This window comes from Garra rufa, chromosome 25, assembly GCF_049309525.1.
Source record: "Garra rufa chromosome 25, GarRuf1.0, whole genome shotgun sequence".
Lineage (NCBI taxonomy): Eukaryota > Metazoa > Chordata > Actinopteri > Cypriniformes > Cyprinidae > Garra > Garra rufa.
Window position 1 is genome coordinate 2369462 of NC_133385.1, and position 21350 is coordinate 2390811.

Consider the following 21350-nt stretch of genomic DNA (forward strand, 5'->3'; position numbering starts at 1 on the left):
GTAAGCAGTGGCAGTTGCACTTCAAAAGGCCATATTACTGTAAGTGTGCTCAATGTTAGGTCAACCGGAACTGGGAACATCCCATTACACCTTATGTACTTGTTGCGTCGTAAGAAAAATGGCATCTAATACTGTTTTGTTCTTATCTCGAGGTACCAGTAGCCACCAATTCCAGTCTGTATCCAGATCAGATGGTCACTGCAGTCCCCTGGATCTAGTCTGTACCCAGCCTAGATGGTGGATCAACACCTAAAGACGACCTCTACAGTCCTGAATGTCAGCGGAGGCACATCTAGATGAGACTAGATCAACTAGATGAGCCCCGGAGACGGATCGTCAGTAAAGAACACCTCAAGTGAGTCCGTTGCATATTTGACTTTGCTGCAACATGGAACTTTTGCACTATTGACACTATTGTCCTATTTAATACTGTAAAGTTGCTTTGACACAACCCGCATTGTTGTATGTATCGCTGTATAAATAATTGTGATTGATTGATTGAATGTCTCTGTTGTCCTGGAAGAGAAGGTGGAGCTTGCAAACTTATGAAATGCATTTATTGTACTCTTTGGATTATTGTATGCACTCATCATGAGTACAACAAGGACTTAAAGGGATAGTTAACCCAAAAATATAAATTCTTTCATTTATTACGCTCATGTAATTCCAAACCCGTTTTATGTTTATGACATTTTTTTTTGCATGTTTGTGAATGTATTAATGTATAATGTACAATTCATCAGCTTTGTGTATCTTTTTTATATTTTGTAATGTATACTGTACAGAAAATGTACAGTGTATTTATAATATTACAGTATTTTCACATTTTTTGGAGATTTCATTAAAAATGATTTAAATGTGACATAATTTAATATTTTTTTCTTTTTCTTTTGGGACAACAGGGAATCAACAATTCAGTAAGGTGGCTTTATCAATATACATTTACCAATATGCATTTTAAAATTAGGTAAAACAAAAAATGTACGCTTCCACGATTTAAAATATTTAATTGGGCCAATAACATAGTTTTGTAGATTCATTTGCTTTTCAATTGGCTCAACATTTTATTTTTCATTTATTTTATTTTTTATTTATTTTTCATTATTTTTCACTGTTAACAGACTGTTGCCACAATTGATACAATTCAATTAGCAGAAAGTTAAATTTTTAAAAATGGGTTGAGGTCTGAAATTTGAAGTAGTCAAGAGAAATCATATAAAATTACTCAAGTATTTATTATCACTGCAATAAACTAACTTCACATTAGTTTGTGCTCCGCACACTCGTATAGTTAAAGCATTTTTTATAGCATGATAAAAATATATGATAATATCTACACATAATTATGCTCACTTACTCATCTGACATCTGATGTCGTCTCTCTGTTTTTTCATCCTCTTCATTCGTTCTTCTGCTCTCTCTTCCTCTGCTTTTCTTCTCTCTTTCATCTTCTGTAAAATCTTACTGTCTATTTCAAAATGGCGGCCGTTGTTTTGTGCCACTGTCTCCTCAATCTTCTCCAGCAGCTCCTTGATCTGAGTGTGGTCTCTCCTGTTCTGATTGTTGAGAACATGATACCTGTTCCCACATTTGTCCAGCAGCCACTGGAGATCCTGTCCTTCTCTCTCAATGTGCTGCTCTATAGATGTGTCTAACAGATGGTCTCCATTAGTGAACAGCACTATAGTGTGACTCCAGACTTTCTCACCGAGAAGACCCACATGAGCCTGCAATGCTTTTCTCTCATTCTCTTTAAATCCAGTGTCCACATTTATGATCAGTAGTACAGCGTGTGGTCCTGGAGGACACAGAGACACACTGAGCAGAATCTCCTGTTTCAGTAACTCAGGACTCTTCTCTACAGTGGAATTCCTCCACCATCCTGGAGCTTCAATGACAGTGATGTGTCTGTCTGCTACTTCTCCATGTCTCCTCACACACTGAACAGATCTCTTCAAGATAAACTGTTTGTTTCCCAGGATAGTGTTTCCTGTTGAACTCTTACCAGCAGCTCTATATCCCATCAACACAATCCTCAGCTCTGAGAGACTTTGGGCATCACCTGCAACAAAGACAAAACACACTTATCCAAAATATTGTATTGAGAATCTGCAAATAACTGCTCTAAATTAATTGAATAAAAGGTCAATCCATCTAATTTGGTCCAACAACCAATTTTGCGTCATGGCTTTTTTATGTCATGGCCCACAAAAAAAAAAGTTTATTAAAAAGTCTACACAGTAGTGAATGGATACATCAGTATGTCAGCTCAAGAAGGTTGTATCTCCTTGGATCAAAAACTGATCTGAATGTGATCTGAAGGTATGTCTGATGTCTATTCGTACATAAACACCACTGACCTCCAAAACACACTTCTTCAGTGAGCATCAGTTACAAAACACCGACATGAGACCATATTGAAAACTGCTCGTGCAAAATACAATGTTTGTGGTCAGTGTGCAGAGAGGTCACTACACGGTTTGTTTTAAATTAATAATAATTGTTTCTTGTGTGTCTAATGTATGACTCCTATATGTCTTTGTAATTGTCTTTACCTTGGTTACAAACGTCTTCAGTCAAACCTTCACTAGAGAAACTGTCACGAATTGAGTCGTCCTGTCATTTACTCTTGCACTACACATCATGGACTTCATTCCCCACAAGACACTGCACTAATCACTGCATTCACCTGCTCCCTGTTTCTCACTGCACTGATCACTGCTCACACCTGCAGCTCATCACACGGACAGCTTAAATGCCACTCACACACACAGCTTCTTCGCGAAGTCTTGTATTGCCCCGGCTGCATTTCTGAGCGTTTATTCCCGTGTTTGTTTTCCCGTGTTTGATTTTCGCTACCAGCCCCGACCTTCTGCCTGTGTTTTCACTACTCTCTGGATTATCCTCGTTGTTATTGTTTGCTGGTGTTTGACCCTGTCTGTTTGATGACGTGTTCTAATAAAGCCTGCGTTTGGATCCACACGTCAGTCTCCAGACCTCAGTCATTACAGAAGACTTCACCACACCCCGGATCCAGCGGCTTTATTCATCAGCCGTTCACCATGAACCCAGGAGACTGTCTAGTTCGTCTTCGCCAGAACAACCGGCCTATTGAGGAGTATGTGGCTGACTTCTGCGAACTATGTTACCAGGTAGATTTCACTGACATTTTTCTTTTATGGACTGAACCAGAATTTAGAACCCAGTATGCCTTTACACACCCCGCACTGGACACTTGAACAGTACATAGACTATGCTCTCCTGCTGGCCGGTTCAACGTTTAATGTTGGGACTGCGGATGAGGAGCCTCACAGTCCTACAGCACCCACATCACCAGAACTTTTACACATCCCATCTGTCATGCCTGGAACTGTTCAAGCCACATCTACAAAACCGCCCAAGTCTGCAAGCAAGATGGCTACCACACCAGAGTCAGCAAGCAAGATGGCTACCACGCCCGAGTCTGCAAGCAAGATGGGTGCCACGCCCAAGTCTGCAAGCAAGATGGCTACCACACCCGAGTCTGCAAGCAAGATGGCTACCACGCCCGAGTCTGCAAGCAAGATGGCTGCCACGCCCAAGTCTGCAAGCAAGATGGCTACCACGCCCGAGTCTGCAAGCAAGATGGCTGCCACGCCCAAGTCTGCAAGCAAGATGGCTACCACACCCGAGTCTGCAAGCAAGATGGCTACCACACCAGAGTCAGCAAGCAAGATGGCTACCACGCCCGAGTCTGCAAGCAAGATGGCTGCCACGCCCAAGTCTGCAAGCAAGATGGCTACCACGCCCGAGTCTGCAAGCAAGATGGCTGCCACGCCCAAGTCTGCAAGCAAGATGGCTACCACACCCGAGTCTGCAAGCAAGATGGCTACCACACCAGAGTCAGCAAGCAAGATGGCTACCACGCCCGAGTCTGCAAGCAAGATGGCTGCCACGCCCAAGTCTGCAAGCAAGATGGCTACCACACCCGAGTCTGCAAGCAAGATGGCTACCACACCAGAGTCAGCAAGCAAGATGGCTACCACGCCCGAGTCTGCAAGCAAGATGGCTGCCACGCCCAAGTCTGCAAGCAAGATGGCTACCACACCAGAGTCAGCAAGCAAGATGGCTACCACGCCCGAGTCTGCAAGCAAGATGGCTACCACACCCGAGTCTGCAAGCAAGATGGCTACCACGCCCGAGTCTGCAAGCAAGATGGCTACCACACCAGAGTCAGCAAGCAAGATGGCTACCACACCAGAGTCAGCAAGCAAGATGGCTACCACGCCAGAGTTTACACGCAAGATGGCCTCCGTTCCTGAATTCTCAGCCAAGATGGCCGCCATTCCTGAGTCCCTGGCCAAGATGGCCTCCAAGCCTGAGTCCCCGGCCAAGATGGTGCCGCCTGGCCTCCCAGAGTCTCCGCTGGTGCCCCCCGGCCTCCCAGAGTCTCCGCTGGTGCCGCCCGTCCTCTCAGAGTCTCCGCTGGTGCCGCCTGGCCTCCCAGAGTCTCCGCTGGTGCCGCCCGGCCTCCCAGAGTCTCTGCTGGTTCCGCCCGGCCTTCCAGAGCCTCCGCTGGTTCCGTCCAGTCGTCCTGAGATTTCTGTCTGCCCGGTTCAGGCCACAGAGGCCATTTATGGACTGTTGAGTTTCCCACCCAGCCTCCCTACTGCTCCAGTCCCACCACCTCTGTCTCCTGACAGTCCCTCTGCTCACCTTCAATCCACCTGCGGTGCAGAGGACTTGCCGTGGGACTGCCAGTCTCCATCGGTGCCCTGGCTAGAGGATCCCTCACCATCGCCTCCAGCCCAAGGGGCAACCTTCCGGTCTCCCTCGTGAAACCAACACGGAAGTGACTGAAACTGCAATTCATCGACTGGCCGCTTGAGGCTGGCTGCAAAAGGGACTCAATCCCATTGACACTCCATGTTAAAATTCCCAACTTTACAGCAGAAAAAAGTATGTTTACAGCCTGGTTCAAAAAATGGTTTTGGTCTATATAGCTAGTTTTGCCCTTCATGTCAACTGTGAGGGGGGTGAATTTTTTTTATAACTCATCGGTTTAAGTTATATTAAGCCTTAAAGTTCAGCATAATTAAGGGCATGGCCACTTGAGTGACAGGGGGATTGCCGCTGCTGTCAGCACTGTCGCTCTAGACGGGGGTGGTTTCAGCAACCAGCTCCACCCACGTACCTCCGGACCTCCATCTCCGCCTTGGTCGCCAGAGCCTTGGATTCCGCTTTGGCCCTCCGGATCCTCTCTGTCGCCCAGGACCATCGACTCTCCGGTTCCGCCTCGGGCTCCACCGGCTCCACCTCTGTCGGTCGGCCCCATGGAGGAGCCAACCCTTCCTCCACCATGGCTTCTCCCTCCGTCGGCTCCGCCTCTGTCCATAGCTCCATTACCCCCACATGGACCTGGCCCTCCATCCCTCCCCCTGTTCCGCCTCCGCTCCACCACCCTCCGGTTTCATTAGGTGGTTAGAGCGTCTGGAAGCCGCTCCTTGGGGGGGGGGGGGGGCTCTGTCACCAATTGAGTCGTCCTGTCATTAACTCTTGCACTACACATCATGGACTTCATTCCCCACAAGACACTGCACTAATCACTGCATTCACCTGCTCCCTGTTTCTCACTGCACTGATCACTGCTCACACCTGCAGCTCATCACATGGACAGCTTAAATGCCACTCACACACATAGCTTCTTCGCGAAGTCTCGTATTGCCCCGGCTGCATTTCTGAGCGTTTCTTCCCGTGTTTGTTTTCCTGTGTTTGATTCCTGGACTCCTTCCCAGGTTTGATTCTCTCTGCCAGCCCCGACCTTCTGCCTGTGTTTTGACTACTCTCTGGATTATCCTTGTTGTTATTGTTTGCTGTTGTTTGACCCTGTCTGTTTGACCATGTCTTCTAATAAAGCCTGCGTTTGGATCCACACGTCAGTCCCCAGACCTCCTTGGTTACAGAAACACTGGTCTGCCTTTCTTAACCCCTTTAGACTAGTCCTGACTGTAACAGTGGATCATAAGGTGCCAATAAAACAATCTCCTTTTTTTCAGATTAGATTTGAGGAACACTGATTGGCCTTTACCTGACTATTAGCCATAAGGGCTGTAACGAGTGTTTTGTTACAGTTTTGCTCCAACCTCGATAAAAACTCACTTAACTGTAGCTTTCTAGTAGCCATTAGATCTTGATTAGCTTGTTTAGGTTTAATTAAGGTTGGAGCTGAACTCTGTAGGAGTGGCTCTCCAGGGACGACATTGGCCACCTCTGGGCTACAAAATAATCACCCTGTTCAGATTAGACTTCAGAAAACTGATTGGCTAAACTACTACATAGACCCACCTGTGAGTGATTTCTCCATCACCCCAACAGAACTGAAAAAAAGTCATGTGGAAAGGCGACATAAAGGGAATTACTACTTTGTTAAGATGACTTTCTATCATACCATTTTAAATAATTATCAATTTACATAATTTAGAATAATAATTATCTTTTTTATTTTGTGTGTGTGGTTCAGGCTGAGCGGCCGACAGAGGACAGGTGTCCGCTAGGAGCCTCTGTAAATGTCCAGAAGGGTTGGACCTATAAGCAAATAATCCAAAACATCTTGTGGGCCATGACTCAAAATCATCTGCCGTGGGAAACCAAAAAAAATAAATAGAAACCTATTACAAAGGTGTAAGCCGTAAAGTGTTCTTGATCCAAAAACATCAGTAGCAACATTTGCTGTTGGAATAATAATGTCAGGAAACATAACTGCCATTTTCACACTGATCCATTAAAACTCAACAATCACTGGAAAAGGATGTGATATTTTTGTTTTCATTAAGTCTATCAATAATGTCCATATTCCACATGAAAACAGAGAAACACAGGGCAGAATAACAAAACACAGCTGTGGCTGCACTATGAAGAAGTATGTTGACTCACTCATCTGTGATCTGATCTTGTCTCTCTGTTTTTTCACCCTCTTCATTCGTTCTTCTGCTCTCTCTTCCTCTGCTCTTCTTCTCTCTTTTATCTCCTGTAAAATCTTTCTGTCTATTTCAAAATGGCAGCCGTTGTTTTGTGCCACTGTCTCCTCAATCTTCTCCAGCAGCTCCTTGATCTGAGTGTGGTCTCTCCTGTTCTGATTGTTGAGAACATGATACCTGTTCCCACATTTGTCCAGCAGCCACTGGAGATCCTGTCCTTCTCTCTCAATGTGCTGCTCTATAGATGTGTCTAACAGAGAGTCTCCACGAGTGAACAGCACTATAGTGTGACTCCAGACTCTCTCACTGAGAAGATCCAGATGACCCTGCAATGCTTTTCTCTCAGTCTCTTCAAATCTATTATCCACATTTATGATCAGTAGTACAGCGTGTGGTCCTGGAGGACACAGAGACACACTGAGCAGAATCTCCTGTTTCAGTAACTCAGAACTGAACTCAACAGTGTACATCCTCCACCATCCTGGAGCTTCAATGACAGTGATGTGTCTGTCTGCTACTTCTCCATGTCTCCTCACACACTGAACAGATGTCTTCAAGTCAAACTCCTCTCTGCCCAGGATAGTGTTTCCTGTTGAACTTTTACCAGCAGTTCTATAACCCATCAACACAATCCTCAGCTCTGAGAGATGTTGGACTGCACCTGTAATAAAACGAGAACAAAACACACTTATCCAAGATTATATTATACTCAGTACATGTAAATGTCTGCTGAATATTTGTGAGCGCGTGCACAAAAACAGCCAGACATAAGAACAGTTTGTGAACACTATGTTTGTACTCTCTGCACTGGAAGTTCCTATTGCAAATTCCTTGTGTGTGTGAACACACTTGGCTCTTTCTGATTCTGGTTCTGAATGTTTATTTAACAAAATCTTAATGTAATAAAATAAATAAGACATACTGTACAGTCATTAATGCAAACAAAAGGTATTCATTGTTACAGGTCACTGATGTGATGCTGAGTTGGTTTGCTTTATAATCTATGTACATGAAATAAGCACAGTTTAATAAACTGTTAAAAACCAAGAGTGACTGCAGGGTTGTGTGAGACTTTAGTTGATGTGGGCTAGGCCAGCAGAGCATGGACAAAGCCATGTGCTCAAGCACAAGACAAACAAAGAAACATTAAACAAGGATAAAACAGACAAGACTGTCAGAGCAGGACCCTGACAATATTACATCAGTTAATCTAAAAAATAAAAAAATAAAAAATACAGAGAGCACATTCATGCATCATTGCAGTCGTGGCAAATCACAAAGAATGCACGACTGTGTTCAGGAAATTAAAACAAGATTTAAAACCTTATAGACTAATATGAAAATGAAAGTGTGAACTAAGTATAAGTAAAAGTAATGATAACCCTTTACAATAAGTTTCAAGTATGAAGTAAGGAATAATTGACGACGGTTTGTTGAATTCATAGAAAATAATTCACACCCGAGGTGGTGATGCCAATTAGCTCTCTCAAGTCTGTGCGTCTCTCAAAGGAGACTGGCAGCATCGTCTCTACTAATAGTTCAACTTCAAGTAAATTTAAAGTTAATGGAAATACATTCGCCGTGCGTTTCCCTGAAAATAATGTTAATCAGCCAATCAGATTCAAGCATTCAACAGCCATGTAGTATAACGTTAACCGATTAAGTTTTATAATACATGACTAAAATCAAAAGTTTGTATCTGTTACCTGATATAACATGAACTAACAATGAAGTATTTTTATGAACTAATAATAAACATTAATAAACACAATAACAGATGTATTGCTTAATGCACTAACTATCGTTAACTAATATGACATTATTCCAAAGTCTTACTAAGGTAATGTTTACTAGTAAAAGGCGATCATTTTCAAGAGAATAAATGCTTACCGAGGTCCATTTTTCTTCAGTCTGAGTTTCACAGTACATTTAGTCTCACCAGCAGACTAGTAGTCTGTACTTTGATTTCACTTCCAACGTGTTTGACACTAACTTTACCGTGGTACAAGGAAGTATTGAGAATAATGGCACCTTAGTAAATAATTAACTTATTGTACAGTTGTACACTTTGGACAGAGAACAAAGTCTCATTAATAAATAAAAAGCGTATTATATACTATATGTGTAAACACTTGTTGGAGCAGTCCTCCTTTACCCTCACAGCCTGCTAGTTCAGGACAGATGTAAAACACAGCCACTCTGTATCCTAAGAGCTATTCTAGTAGTTAGTCAAGGGGAATATACCAATTTATAGACAGCTCTTTACGAAGTAGACATGTTATTTCATCAGTTATTCTTCATCTATGTACTTGAATTTTTATACAGCCAATAACCAAGTACAAGATCCAAAGGTCAGAGTAAAGCATGACCACTCTTTTAAAATTATATTTTTTACATTAAGTAAAAAGAAAAGAAAACATTTTCAGGTACTTTTATACATTTAATATAATGCTTCAGTAAAGAGAAGTTAAAACATTAAATGCAAACACTAATAAATGCAACATTTACATAAACAACAATTGAATTGCTATTTACAAGGCACTCAGGTTCATGTCATCTGCTGTTGTTCGGGATGTTCAGAGCTTTTCTGAATGATTGAGATCCTATCCATATCCAGCTCCACTGAATGAACATTGAAGAAACCAATGCCCTGTCAAACACAACAGCAGGACCAACACCAAGACCGGTCTCTGAGGTCATCTGACCTCTTAACTATTCCTAGAACAAGTGTTTTTTAGAACACTCTGCTTTTTGTGTTGTGGCTCCAAGGCTCTTAAACTCGCTTCCTTTAACACTGAGAACGACGGGTTCTGTAGAGTCTTTTAAAAAACATTTAAAGACACATCTTTTTAGACAAGCTTTTAATTAATAATATGGTTTGGTTATTACTGAATTTTTGTGGTATTTGTACAGTGGGTATTTTAGTTGTTTAAGTTATATTTTATTGTAAAGTACTTAATTACATTCATGTAATTACTCAAAATGTTTATGTTTTTCCATTTTAGTTATGGTTAAATTAAAAGTTAGATAATTAGTTTTAGGACAGTAAACACACACAAGCCTTTCAGAAACCAATCACCTCACAGCTTCTACAGTTCGGAAAGGGTTACAAAACAACCATTCTTTTCACATGTCAGTCTGCAGTAGTTGAATCAGTTTCTCCAGCTCACCTGTATGTTTATGAGCTCATGGGTGAGTAAGAACAGGAATCCTCCTCCTCCTGCTCCTGCCAGACTCTGTCCTAAACTCAGTGGCTGAAGTGCGTTCATTATTGGATCTCACTGCTGCCAGATCACAGCCTGGAGCCATCAGCTTCTTCTGCTGCGAGTATATGTTCATAGAGTCCCAATCTGACGAGAGATCCTGAGAGGGAGAGAGAACCTTATAATAGTCAACTTAAATCTTATATTAGTGAGTGTGATTCCTACCATCTCTGCAGACTTCAGCACACTCCTCTGCATTGGTCACCAGCTGCTCTGTGTTCTGTACGATGGAGGGTAAACACGCATACCAGCTCCGCACCACGTCCTGCACACACACAGTGATCAGTGAAAACTCAACACAGAGTTCATGAAGTCTGATTGTCACCATCAGCCGCTCGTACCTGCAGCAGGTTCTGTGCTAAATGCGTCTTTCCAGTGTAAACCAGAAGAAAATGCTGCTGCAGGACAGACAGGAAGTCCTCAGTCAGAGAGAGCTGTTCTAGTTCCACTCTCAGCGGTAACTGAGCTGCAGATCGCGCCAGTTTCACTCGTTCAAACAGCCCACCAACCTGGTCCTGCCATCCACCACCTAAAACATTTAAAATGCTTTCAAATTCAGCTTATTAAAAAACATTAAACTCCTGTTTGGTCAAGCTTCAAAGCCATATAAAACCCTATATTACTCTAGAAATTATGTTAAGTGTCCCACTATAGGAATATAAGCATCTCTTAAACCGGTGGTAAGAATCTGCTCCAGGTAAAAAAATCATGAATGAGAGAGTTTGTGTCATAGCTCCTTCATGTGTCTATGTATACTGCTGCAAGATCTGCACCTGCCACAATACCTCTGGTGCCTAGAAACACACATATACAATTAAACTATGACTTGAATAAATTAATATTATTATATTATCTATTCATTTGAAAATGCCTCAATCTATTAAAAAAAAAATTAGTCAATATGTAATTGCATTATCTAGATGCCACTATACATTACAGTTCTGTCTTCCATTCCTGAGGATCAGGACCATGATGCGGTCTCCAGGCTGGAATTCCCGTGGTTGGGCTGCCCGGTTGTAGTGGAGTTGCTGTGCTTGCTGGGCCTTGCTTAGATGCTCCCAGACCAATGGCATCACTCGATCGATCCGTTCCCTCATCTGTCGGACGTGTTCGACGATGGTACGATGAGGGGCAGGCTGCTGCTCACAAGCTTCCCTGGCCACATCCAGGAGCCCACGAGGTTGACGGCCGAAAAGGAGCTCGAAGGGGGTAAAGCTAGTTGAGGCCTGGGAGATTTCGCGGATCCCGAAGAGTACGTAGGGGAGCATGAGATCCCGAACCCACTTATTCTCTGCTGTAACACGTCTCAAAGGGTCTGGTTGAATCTCTCCACGAGTCCGTCCGTTTGCGGGTGGTACACTGTGGTCCTCAACTGCTTCACCCGCAGCAGCCTGCAGAGATCCGGCATCAGCCGGGACATGAACGGGATTTCCTGGTCAGTCAGTATCTCCAAGGGGAGGCCAACTCGGCTGGCCAGCAGAAACAGCTCCTGGGCGATGGACTTGGCGGTGGCTTTCCGCAGGGGGACTGCCTCTGGGTACTGGGTGGCATAGTCGACAATCACCAGGATGTGCTTGTGACCGCAAGCAGACTTCGGCAACGGCCCCACTATGTCCATTCCAATCCACTCGAAGGGCACGTCGATGATGGGCAGTGGTATGAGCGGGCTGGGGGGAGGGATCCTGGGCGACGTGACCTGGCAGGTTGGGCAGGCTTGGCAGAACCGCTTTACTTTAGCCTCTAGGCCTGGCCAGTGAAAGCGGTCGCGGATGCGCTGGGTGGTGTTGGCTGCCCCGAATTGACCTGGGAATGCGCCAGCTCTAGAATGGTTTCGGTCTTCGTCTGGGGTACCACCAGTAATTTCTTCTCCTCCCCCCTCCGCTGAGCGACACAGTACAGCAGGGGCCACCGGCAGGTCCTTCACCAGGCTAGCCTCCACCGGCCAGATGCCTTGGGAAGTCGAGATGGTGACTTTACGGGCCGGTACTTGGCGAGTATCTCCATGCAAGCAGGTAATGGGCAGGTAAGTTTTCTGGCCACTCCGAGGTTCTCACAGCCACGACTGAATGAGGGTGACCGCATTGCCTGAGTCCAGTAAGGCCTGGAAACGTTTCCCCTCCTCCGTCACATCTGCTTACGGGGCTCCCGATAGTACGTGCTGGTGGACGATGCAGCCTGCCAGCCACGCTAGAGGGGGTGACGGTGGTTCAGCGCTGGGCATGGGTTCATTTCGCGGTGGGGAACCATCGGCCTGCCGACTGGTCGCAGGGTGCCTTCGAGCAGCCGTCGCTCGAGGACCACCCTCCGAGGGAACGGTGGCGCTCGGTCCCTGGCCTCGCGGTGATGGACAGCATCCACCAGCTCGATCGCCTCCACGAGTTCCAGGATGTTGGTGGAGTTGCTCATCCCGACAGCTTGCCGCGCGAGGTAGAGCGCTGTAAAGGCGATCTCTTTCAACTCGTTCCGCTACCTGGGCCGCGGTGGGATTCCCTTCCAAGAGTCAGTGCTGGGCGATGCGGCTTAAGTGCTTGAGGTGCTAAGTGTTCAATCCAGGTGAAAGTGGGCATCCAAATCGTGCTCCAAATAAAGTGGGTTGATCGGTCACTCGCTGCTTTCTGGGGGAGAACAAGAGAGAAGGGTTAGACCAGCGTTGCATTTGGCTCGATACCAGAGTCTGTCTGTTTGTCTCAGCATGTGCTGCTTAAAAGAGCTGTGGACCGCTCAGCCGGCGATGAGGACGTGCAGGTGTGCAGCGTTTGTTGCCAGGGATACGTTGATTCCTCCGTGGAAGCTCGTCACAATATAATTCTACAAAATGTATCACATTTTCACTGTATTTTCTGGTGTATTGTAAAACTTATGATGGCTAAAATGAGTAATGTTCAGGACCTGGATAGGATAACATACAGTACCTGCAAGTTAGGGATTATTTTATAATATTTTATGCATACTAAATAGAATATAACAATTTTAAGATTATTAGCAAGCACTGCAAACAGGCATTTTAATAGCTGACCATTTCTTTATTTATAAGACTTATCTGAAAATACAACAATAGCAGCTGTAAAAAAAAATAAATAAATAACTGGAGTGGAGTTTGATCATTCATCCCACTAAACCTAAGGAAAATACCAAAATCTGTCCTAGACAAGGATAAATGCTTAATATTTTAAGCAGGTTGATCCTGCAATTATGATAAACTGCATGGAAATACATGTATTTATGCCAGAGTATTGTTGGAGAAGTGTATATATATATATATATATATATATATATATATATATATATATATATATATATATATATATATATTTACCCACAACACCATCTTTCTAGAGTTGCATTGCGTGTTTGTAGATTAAAAAAAAAAACTTATGACAGGGTGCCCAGAGAAGATTTGTGGTACTGTGGCAAAGAAGTATGAAAGAGAGGTGCAGGATATGTATGAGGACAGTGTGACAATGGGGAGTGTGCAGCAGAAAGAACAAACTGGTTCAAAGTGAAAGCGGGATTGCATCAAGGATCTTAGACCTTTCTTGTTCTTAGATTGTTCTTGTCAGAGGTGATGGACAGGTTGACAGATGAGATCAGATAGGAACCCCTATGATGTTCACATATTGTGATTTGTTTTGAGAGTAGGGAACAGGTCGAGGTGTGTTTGGAGAAGTGGCGAGAAGGAGTACACACTGCAGAGAAGGAGAATGAAAGTCAGTAAAAGCGAGACAGAGTACATGTGCATACATGGGAGAGAGGACAGCAGAACGGTGCAGTGACAAGGTGCAGAAGTAGTGAAGGTGGAGGAGTTTAAATACTTGAGGTCTGTTGTCCAAAGTAATGGAAAGTGTGGTAGAAAAGTAACAAAGAGAGTGCAAGCAGGGTGGAATGGATGGAGGGGAATGATTTGCGGTAGAAGGGTACCTGCAAGAGTGAAAGAGAAAATTTACAAAACGATAGTGAGACCAGCAATGTTGTATGACTTGTAGGCGGTGGCACTGACAAAAAGACAGGAGAAGGAGCTGGAGATGACAAAGTTGAAGATGCTGTGATTTTCTCTGAGTGACCAGGATGGATGGTTAAACACTGTCACAATAACAAAGTCAGGATTATTCATCATTTCACTTCAGTGTCTGAGTCAGTGTCTTTATGTTCATGCTTTGAGACTTTGTGCATGTCCTGTGTTCTTTTGAGTCCTGAATGTTTAACAGACTCAGAAATGGGCCGCACAGACCCGAATCCTGAGATGTGAGATGAGGCTTTTGAGCGTGATTGGCTAAAAACTGAACTGCTGTCTGCTCCTGATAGTGATCTGAATGAACTGTAAGCAGAACTTCCCATAGACCCCGTTCCCAATCTCGTATCTCCACTTACTTGAAGAAAAAAATAGAAACAGAATATTTCAATTCACACAGTATTTTCTAAAAATGATGCACTCTATTGCATGGAATAAGTTCATGAAGAAGTAAATACCACTACTAAAGATCATTCATAAAATTTCCACCAGATAATGCTTTATAAATATCAAGATCAATTTATAATGGTAAAAAAAGACAATTTACTAAATCTTTTCTCATCATATTCAATGCAGATTTCAGTAGCTCACATAGAGGAAAAAGTATTATGTAACCCCGCAGACCTAGTGGAAAAAGGTTTTGATTCACTTCAAATGTGACTACTATATTTTAAAATGTAAAGGTTCAAAGGAAAGTTCTAAATAAAAAAAGAAAGTTCTACGTTTCAAAATGTTTGCAAATGTAAAAGTTTAAAAGAACATTCTATATTTAAAAAAAAAAAAATTAAACGTTCAAAAGAATGTTTTAAATTTTAAAACAATGTTTAAAAGTTTGAAAGTTCAAATGAAAGTGTTAAATTTTAAGACAACATAAAAAAATGTGAACACCCCCCCCAAAGAAAATCTACATTTTAAAATTAAAATTACATTCTAAAATTAAAAAAAAAAGTTCAGACATGAAAAGTTCAGAAAATGTGAAAGGCTACAAAAAGAAAGTTTTACATTTCAAAACGTTTGCAAAGATCAAAACGAAAATTCTATATTTAAATAATTTAAAAATGTAAAAGTTCAAAACAAAGTTTTACATTTCAAAACATTGTTTAAACGTTTGTAAGTTCAAATGAAAGTTCTAAATTTTAAAACAACATTCAAAAATATGAACACCCACAAAAAGAAAGTTCTATATTTCAAAATTTTAAAGTTCAAAAGAACATTAAACATTTTAAAATTTTGAAAAGGGAAGAGTTCAAAACAAAGTTGTACATTTCAAAACAACATTTTAAATTTCAGAAGTTCAAAAAAAATTCAAAACAATGTTTAAAAGTTCAAATGAAGCTCAAAACAACATTTAAAAGAAAGTTCTACATTTCAAAACAGCATTAAAAAAAGGGAACATCATTTTGGGTTAGTGATGTGATCGAACCTATAACACCACACTAAACTGGAATAAAAGACCTAAAAACACCCATCCAACTGCACAGCAACTCCCTAGCAACCACCTAGATCATCACAGTATAACAACTCCCCAATAACCACCCAAAGAGGGGCGGACTGGGACAACATTTCAGGCCGGGAAATCTCACACTTATCCAGGCCATCCCACACCAAATTTTGAAATCACGGACAACAATATTTTTTATATGGCCATCATCATCATCGTCAGATAAATAAAATAGAAGTTTAAATTTACTGTAAAGAAAATACACAGTATAATTTTTATTATATTTTATATACAATACACATTTTACATAACAGGTTTTATCCTACATTTGATATCAAATTGAAGCCTAAATAAGTTATGTTCCAAATTTAAAGTTGATATGAAAAAATTGTGGTTCCTGTGAAAGTTTGTTTAGGGCGTTATACCACAAATAGCCACCAGGTGCCAACCAAACGCCATATATATATTTTATACGTATTTTTCTGTCACGAATGTCTAAATTTTCTGACATTTTTAATTATTTTACAAAATAACCACCAAATATCGAATCCTGCGAGTCAGACCTTTTTAATGACGTTTTTGTCAAAATTGTAAAAGGTTGTGATTCTAAAAGACCATAATGCATTTTGTAATATACTTGACATTGCTGATAAGGTTGAGGAGACAGCCACCAGGATGATTCTTGAGCTTCTAAGCTATTAAATGATATATTTAAGATTATTACTAAAACATTTGATAGAGAAAAAGGACAACATAAAAAAAGAGCGCCACTACATTAGGACCATGTGTTATTGTTTTAGCTTGTCAGTCAGAATTAGTACAACAAAAAATAGCTACATCTTGAATATATTTTTTATTTAAAAAATCTTAAAACTAAACATGTTTTTGCATTATCATGGGTCATGTTTTGCCTTAGGAAAATTTACCATGGTATTATTGGGCCTATGGTAAACGTAGTGACCATGTTTTTTGGCAGATTGATTCCCATTAGTTTAATCAGAGATTTACTACAAATACCATGGTGAAACTATATAGTGTAGTAAAACCGTTGTTCATTTGTGGCTATGCCTAACTAGTAAACATGTTTTTTTATGTTTAGTAAAACTACAGTTAATTTGCATAAGGGTTGCATTTTATGCCTTAGCTCCCTAAACCTGTTTTAAAACGATGTGAATATTTGTTGGCTACATTCCTACGCTTTATAATTCTAATTCTGTTTTTTCGTTAATTTCATTATTTGACTGCTACTGCTAACATTTGTAACATTAGCAAAACTAACCAATTCATGATTTATTGGAGTTTTATTCTTGAATGGCTAATTCCGAAATAACCACATAAGTACATGAGGCCGGCAACAAAAACAATAATAACAACAATAACAATATTAAATAATAATAATAATAATAATACAGCAAATAATAATAATAATTGGAGGGCAGCGGGCCAAATTGGCTGCCAGGCCAACGGGAATTCTCCCGGTTCTCCCGATGGCCAGTCCACCCCTGCACCCAAATATCCTAGAAAGCCCCTAAAAACGCCAAAGCAACTGCCTAGCAACCATCCAAATACTCTAGTAACCACCAAGTTCATCACAGCAAATTAGCTGCATTGCAACTCCCTAGCAACCTCTAAAAATACTCTAGCAACCACCTAAAACACGATAGCAATTCAGTTGAATAGCAACTCACTAGAAACTACTCAACTTGCCCTAACAAACTACCTAGAATACTATAGCAAGTCCCTAACAAGCACCTACAAATGCCTTATAATGCTTCAAGAACACCATAGCAACTCCCTAGCAACCACTCAGAACACCTTAGCAATGCAATCACATAGCAACAACATAGCAACCACCACAAATACCGTAGCAAACACCTAGAACATCATAGCAACTGCATAGCAACCACCCAGAACACCTTAGCAAGACAACTGCATAGCAACCCCCTATCAAAAACCCAAACACCAAAGAAAACCCCTAAAACACCTTAGCAACTCTCTAGCAACCAGCCAAAATACTCTAGCAACCACCCAGAATAACTAAGCAATGCAACTGCATAGCAACTCCTTAGCAACCACCCTAAATACCATAGCAAACAACTGCATAGCAACTCCCTAGCAACTACACAGAACACTTTATCAATGCAACTGCATATCAACTCCCAAGGAAACCCTATAAATACCATAGCAAACAGGACACCACAGCAACTGCATAGCAACTCCAAAGCAACCATCAAGAAAAACCTTAGCAATGCAACTGCATAGCAACTCCCTAAATACCATAACAAACGCATAGGACACCACAGCAACTGCATAGCAACTTCCTAGCAACCACATCCGGGCAGCAGCAGCCGACATTCAAGTCTAACGCTGTGTGACGGACATATAATGGCTCAAACTAAACAAAACCGTGTCATCTTTTGTAGGGCTTCAGCTCAGCTTCTCCACAGGCCTGAAACCTGACGTTGTGGGTGAAGCTCCTCTGGTCCAAAACACCCGTTTGTCTTGATAGCCCAAGGATTTGTTCTTTCTTATTCAAACTCCTGCAGTTAAATATGTGGAGTGTGAGTAGGAGGAAGGTTCTGGACGATCTATGATGCTTTTAAGACGATGATGACACTGATGAAGATCAGTTCAAAGTGTTTAAAGCTGCCACAGATCTGGACGTGTGTTACGTTTAAGAAAGTTCAAATAAATGATCCAGGCTGAGTAAATATTCATGCTCAGGTTTATGTCTTTTGCACATTCACATTCTCCTGAGCAGAGACACATCAAACAAAATTTACTACCAAGATTTGTTGCTCCTAGAAATTGTCCCATTGACAGTTTATTAAACATGTCCTTCAGAGAACTTTCATTCTGTCATGATTTGCATGTTTCAGATACCTGTGCACAGAAGCGAGTCTGTGGACTGAATCGATGGACATCAGTATCTCAGCCGGGTACAACTGAGCCCTGTCCTCCAGATCCCATCACCAAACTCACTCAGCAACACCAGCAGACCTCCAGCGACATAGTAATCCATGAGCAGATCCTGAACATCACTGATTCATGAGCACTGAACAAAACACACCACACAACTGAATCATTCTCAGTGAATCAACTCAACACACTTCACCTGTTTGTGTTCATCTGCTTGCTTACATACAACAATCATTTCTCAAATATTTATCATAATATATATTTATAAATGTAACATTCACTTTAGTGGTATCAGACGGCTGGTTTGCGATTCATTAGATTCAAATCAGAGCTTTGCACGTATTGCGAATCATTCATGTAAACTTGAAACCAACCACGTATTGTGAATAATTTGATTGGATCGAAACTTCAGACACACTTTGCAAATCATTTGATTCAGATCGGGACTTCAGAGCCCAAAATGGTTCACGAATTCGATTTTTTTTTTTATTATTATTATTATTATTTTTTTATTAAACAGTAAAACTTATTAAGGCTGTACAGTTATAAAAGTAAAACACAGCGGGGAAAACAACTATTTGACACATCAGCATTTTTATCAGTAAAGGTATTTCTAAGTTGACACAAAATTTCCACCAGATGTAGCCATCAAGCCAAATATAGAATTCATACAAAGAAATCAGAACATTTAAGTATACAAGTTGAGTCATAATAAATAAAGTGAAATCACACAGGGAATAAGTGTTGAACACACTTTATTTGATACTTTGTAGAAAAGCCTTTGTTGGTGATTCCAGCTTCTAGACGCCTCTTGTATGGAGAGACCAGTCGTCTGCATTGCTCAGGAGCGATTCTGGCCCATTCTTCCACACAAACGCTCTTTAAATCTTGAAGGTTCCTTGGGCCTCTTTTATGAACTTTGATCTTCAGTTCTCTCCAGAGATTTTCTATGAGATTTAGGTCAGGTGATTGACTGGGCCATTCAAGCAACTTGATTTTCTTTCTTTGAAACCACTTCATTGTTTCCTTGGCCTTGTGTTTGGGATCATTGTCTTGCTGAAATGTCCATCCTCTTTTCATTTTCAGCTTTCTGGTAGATGGCAGCAGATTTTTTTATCCAGAATGTCAGGGTACATTTCTCCATTCATCCTGCCTTCAATAATATGAAGTCTGCCAGTACCCCTTGCTGAAAAGCAGCCCCAAACCATGATGCTTCCAACCCCAAACTTAACTGTTGGTATGGTGTTCTTGGTGTGGTGGGCAGTGCCATTTCTTCTCCAAACATGGTGTGTAGAATGACTGCCAAAAAGTTCAATTTTGCTTTCATCTGACCATACTATAGTCTCCCAATAATCCACAGGCTTCTTCAAATGCTGTTTCGCAAACTTTAACCGAGCCTCAACTTGCTTTTTGTTCATCAATGGAGTCTTGCGTGGTGAGCGTGCATGGATGCCACGGCGGTTCAGTGCATTGCTTATAGTTTTTTTTTTTTTAAACAACAGTACCTGCTGATGCAAGGTCTTCCTGAAGTTCTGCGTGAGTGGTTCTTGGCTCTTGGAGAACTCTCCTGATTATTCTTTGGACTCCTCGGACAGGGATCTTACATGGAGCACCTGATCGTGGCCGGTTTACGGTGAACTGATTCCCATTCCCATCAAAATGCTTGTCAACAATAAGATTACGAAGATATTGAGAGAGTTCTTTGCTTTTACCCATCATGAAGTCTTTCCTGTGGGCCTTCTGGGTAATGAGAAGCCTTTATAGGCCATCAATTAGGGCTAAAGCAGCTGATATCAATTAGTACTGATAGGGGGCAGGGTTTCTCTCTCAATACTGACAGATTTCAGGTGATCTCCTGGCTTTCTGTCATTTTGCACCTTGTTATCTTCATGTGTTCATACTTATTCTCTGTGTCATTTCACTTTATTTATTATGACTCAACTTGTATACTTAAATGTTCTGATTTCTTTGTATGAATTCAATATTTGGCTTGATGGCTACATCTGGTGGAAATTTTGTGTCAACAGCCCACTTAGAAATACCCTTACTGATAAAAATGCTGATGTGTCAAATACTTATTTTCCCCGAAAAAGCTGTGAAAATAGTAATTGATATTTAGATGGAAATAGTTAATCAGGCTTATATGTGACCCTGGAGCACAAAACCAGTCGTAAGTAGCACGGGTATATTTGTAGCAATAGTATGGGTCAAAATGATCGAGTTTTCTTTGATGTCAAAAATAATTTTAAGTAAAGATAGTGTTCCGTAAAGATATTTTGTAGATTCCCCACCATAAATATATCAAAACGTAATTTCTGATTAGTAATATGCATTGCTAAGAACTTAATTTGGACAATTTTACAGGTGATTTTCTCAATATTTAGATTTGTTTGCATCCTCAGATTGCAGATTTTCAAACAGTTATGACAGTTACCCTTATGACTGATTTAGTCTTTTGACTCAATATTAACAACACAAATGTCAAAGCTGATGGATCTACATAATAGATGCAAGATACTGAAATTAAATTTAGCACTAATTGTTAGGCTAAAAATTTGTAAGCTTTCAGATCTTAATGGTCAAAAAGTAACTGATGTTAAATCATGCAATAAAAGCTCTACAATCAAACATGAGCTGATGTTATCCTCACATTTTAAAATCACTGTCTCCACCTGCTGGACAGTGCTCATAAAGGCATCATCTGATTTTTATTTTCTATATTATAACTTCAAATTTTTATAAATATAGCAGCCATTTATTTG

The 21350-nt window shown here is 41.3% G+C and overlaps 1 protein-coding gene and 1 pseudogene across 1 annotated transcript in view; both read right to left on the reverse strand.

Annotated features, from left to right (window-relative positions):
- The window catches only part of LOC141301012 (GTPase IMAP family member 8-like), a 26354-nt gene extending 18763 nt beyond the window's left edge, over positions 1 to 7591 (reverse strand). Inside the window, exons 1-2 of the mRNA XM_073831269.1 lie at positions 6913 to 7591; positions 1358 to 2062 (exon numbers count right to left, since the gene is read on the reverse strand). Of these exons, the coding sequence (XP_073687370.1) occupies positions 1358 to 2062; positions 6913 to 7579 (1372 nt within the window). The 5' untranslated portion in view covers positions 7580 to 7591. The remainder of the gene's footprint in view (positions 1 to 1357; positions 2063 to 6912) is intronic.
- Positions 7592 to 9504: 1913 nt separating this feature from the next.
- Positions 9505 to 11487, reverse strand: LOC141301013 (L-fucose kinase-like; annotated as a pseudogene).
- Between the last annotated feature and the right edge of the window lie 9863 nt (positions 11488 to 21350).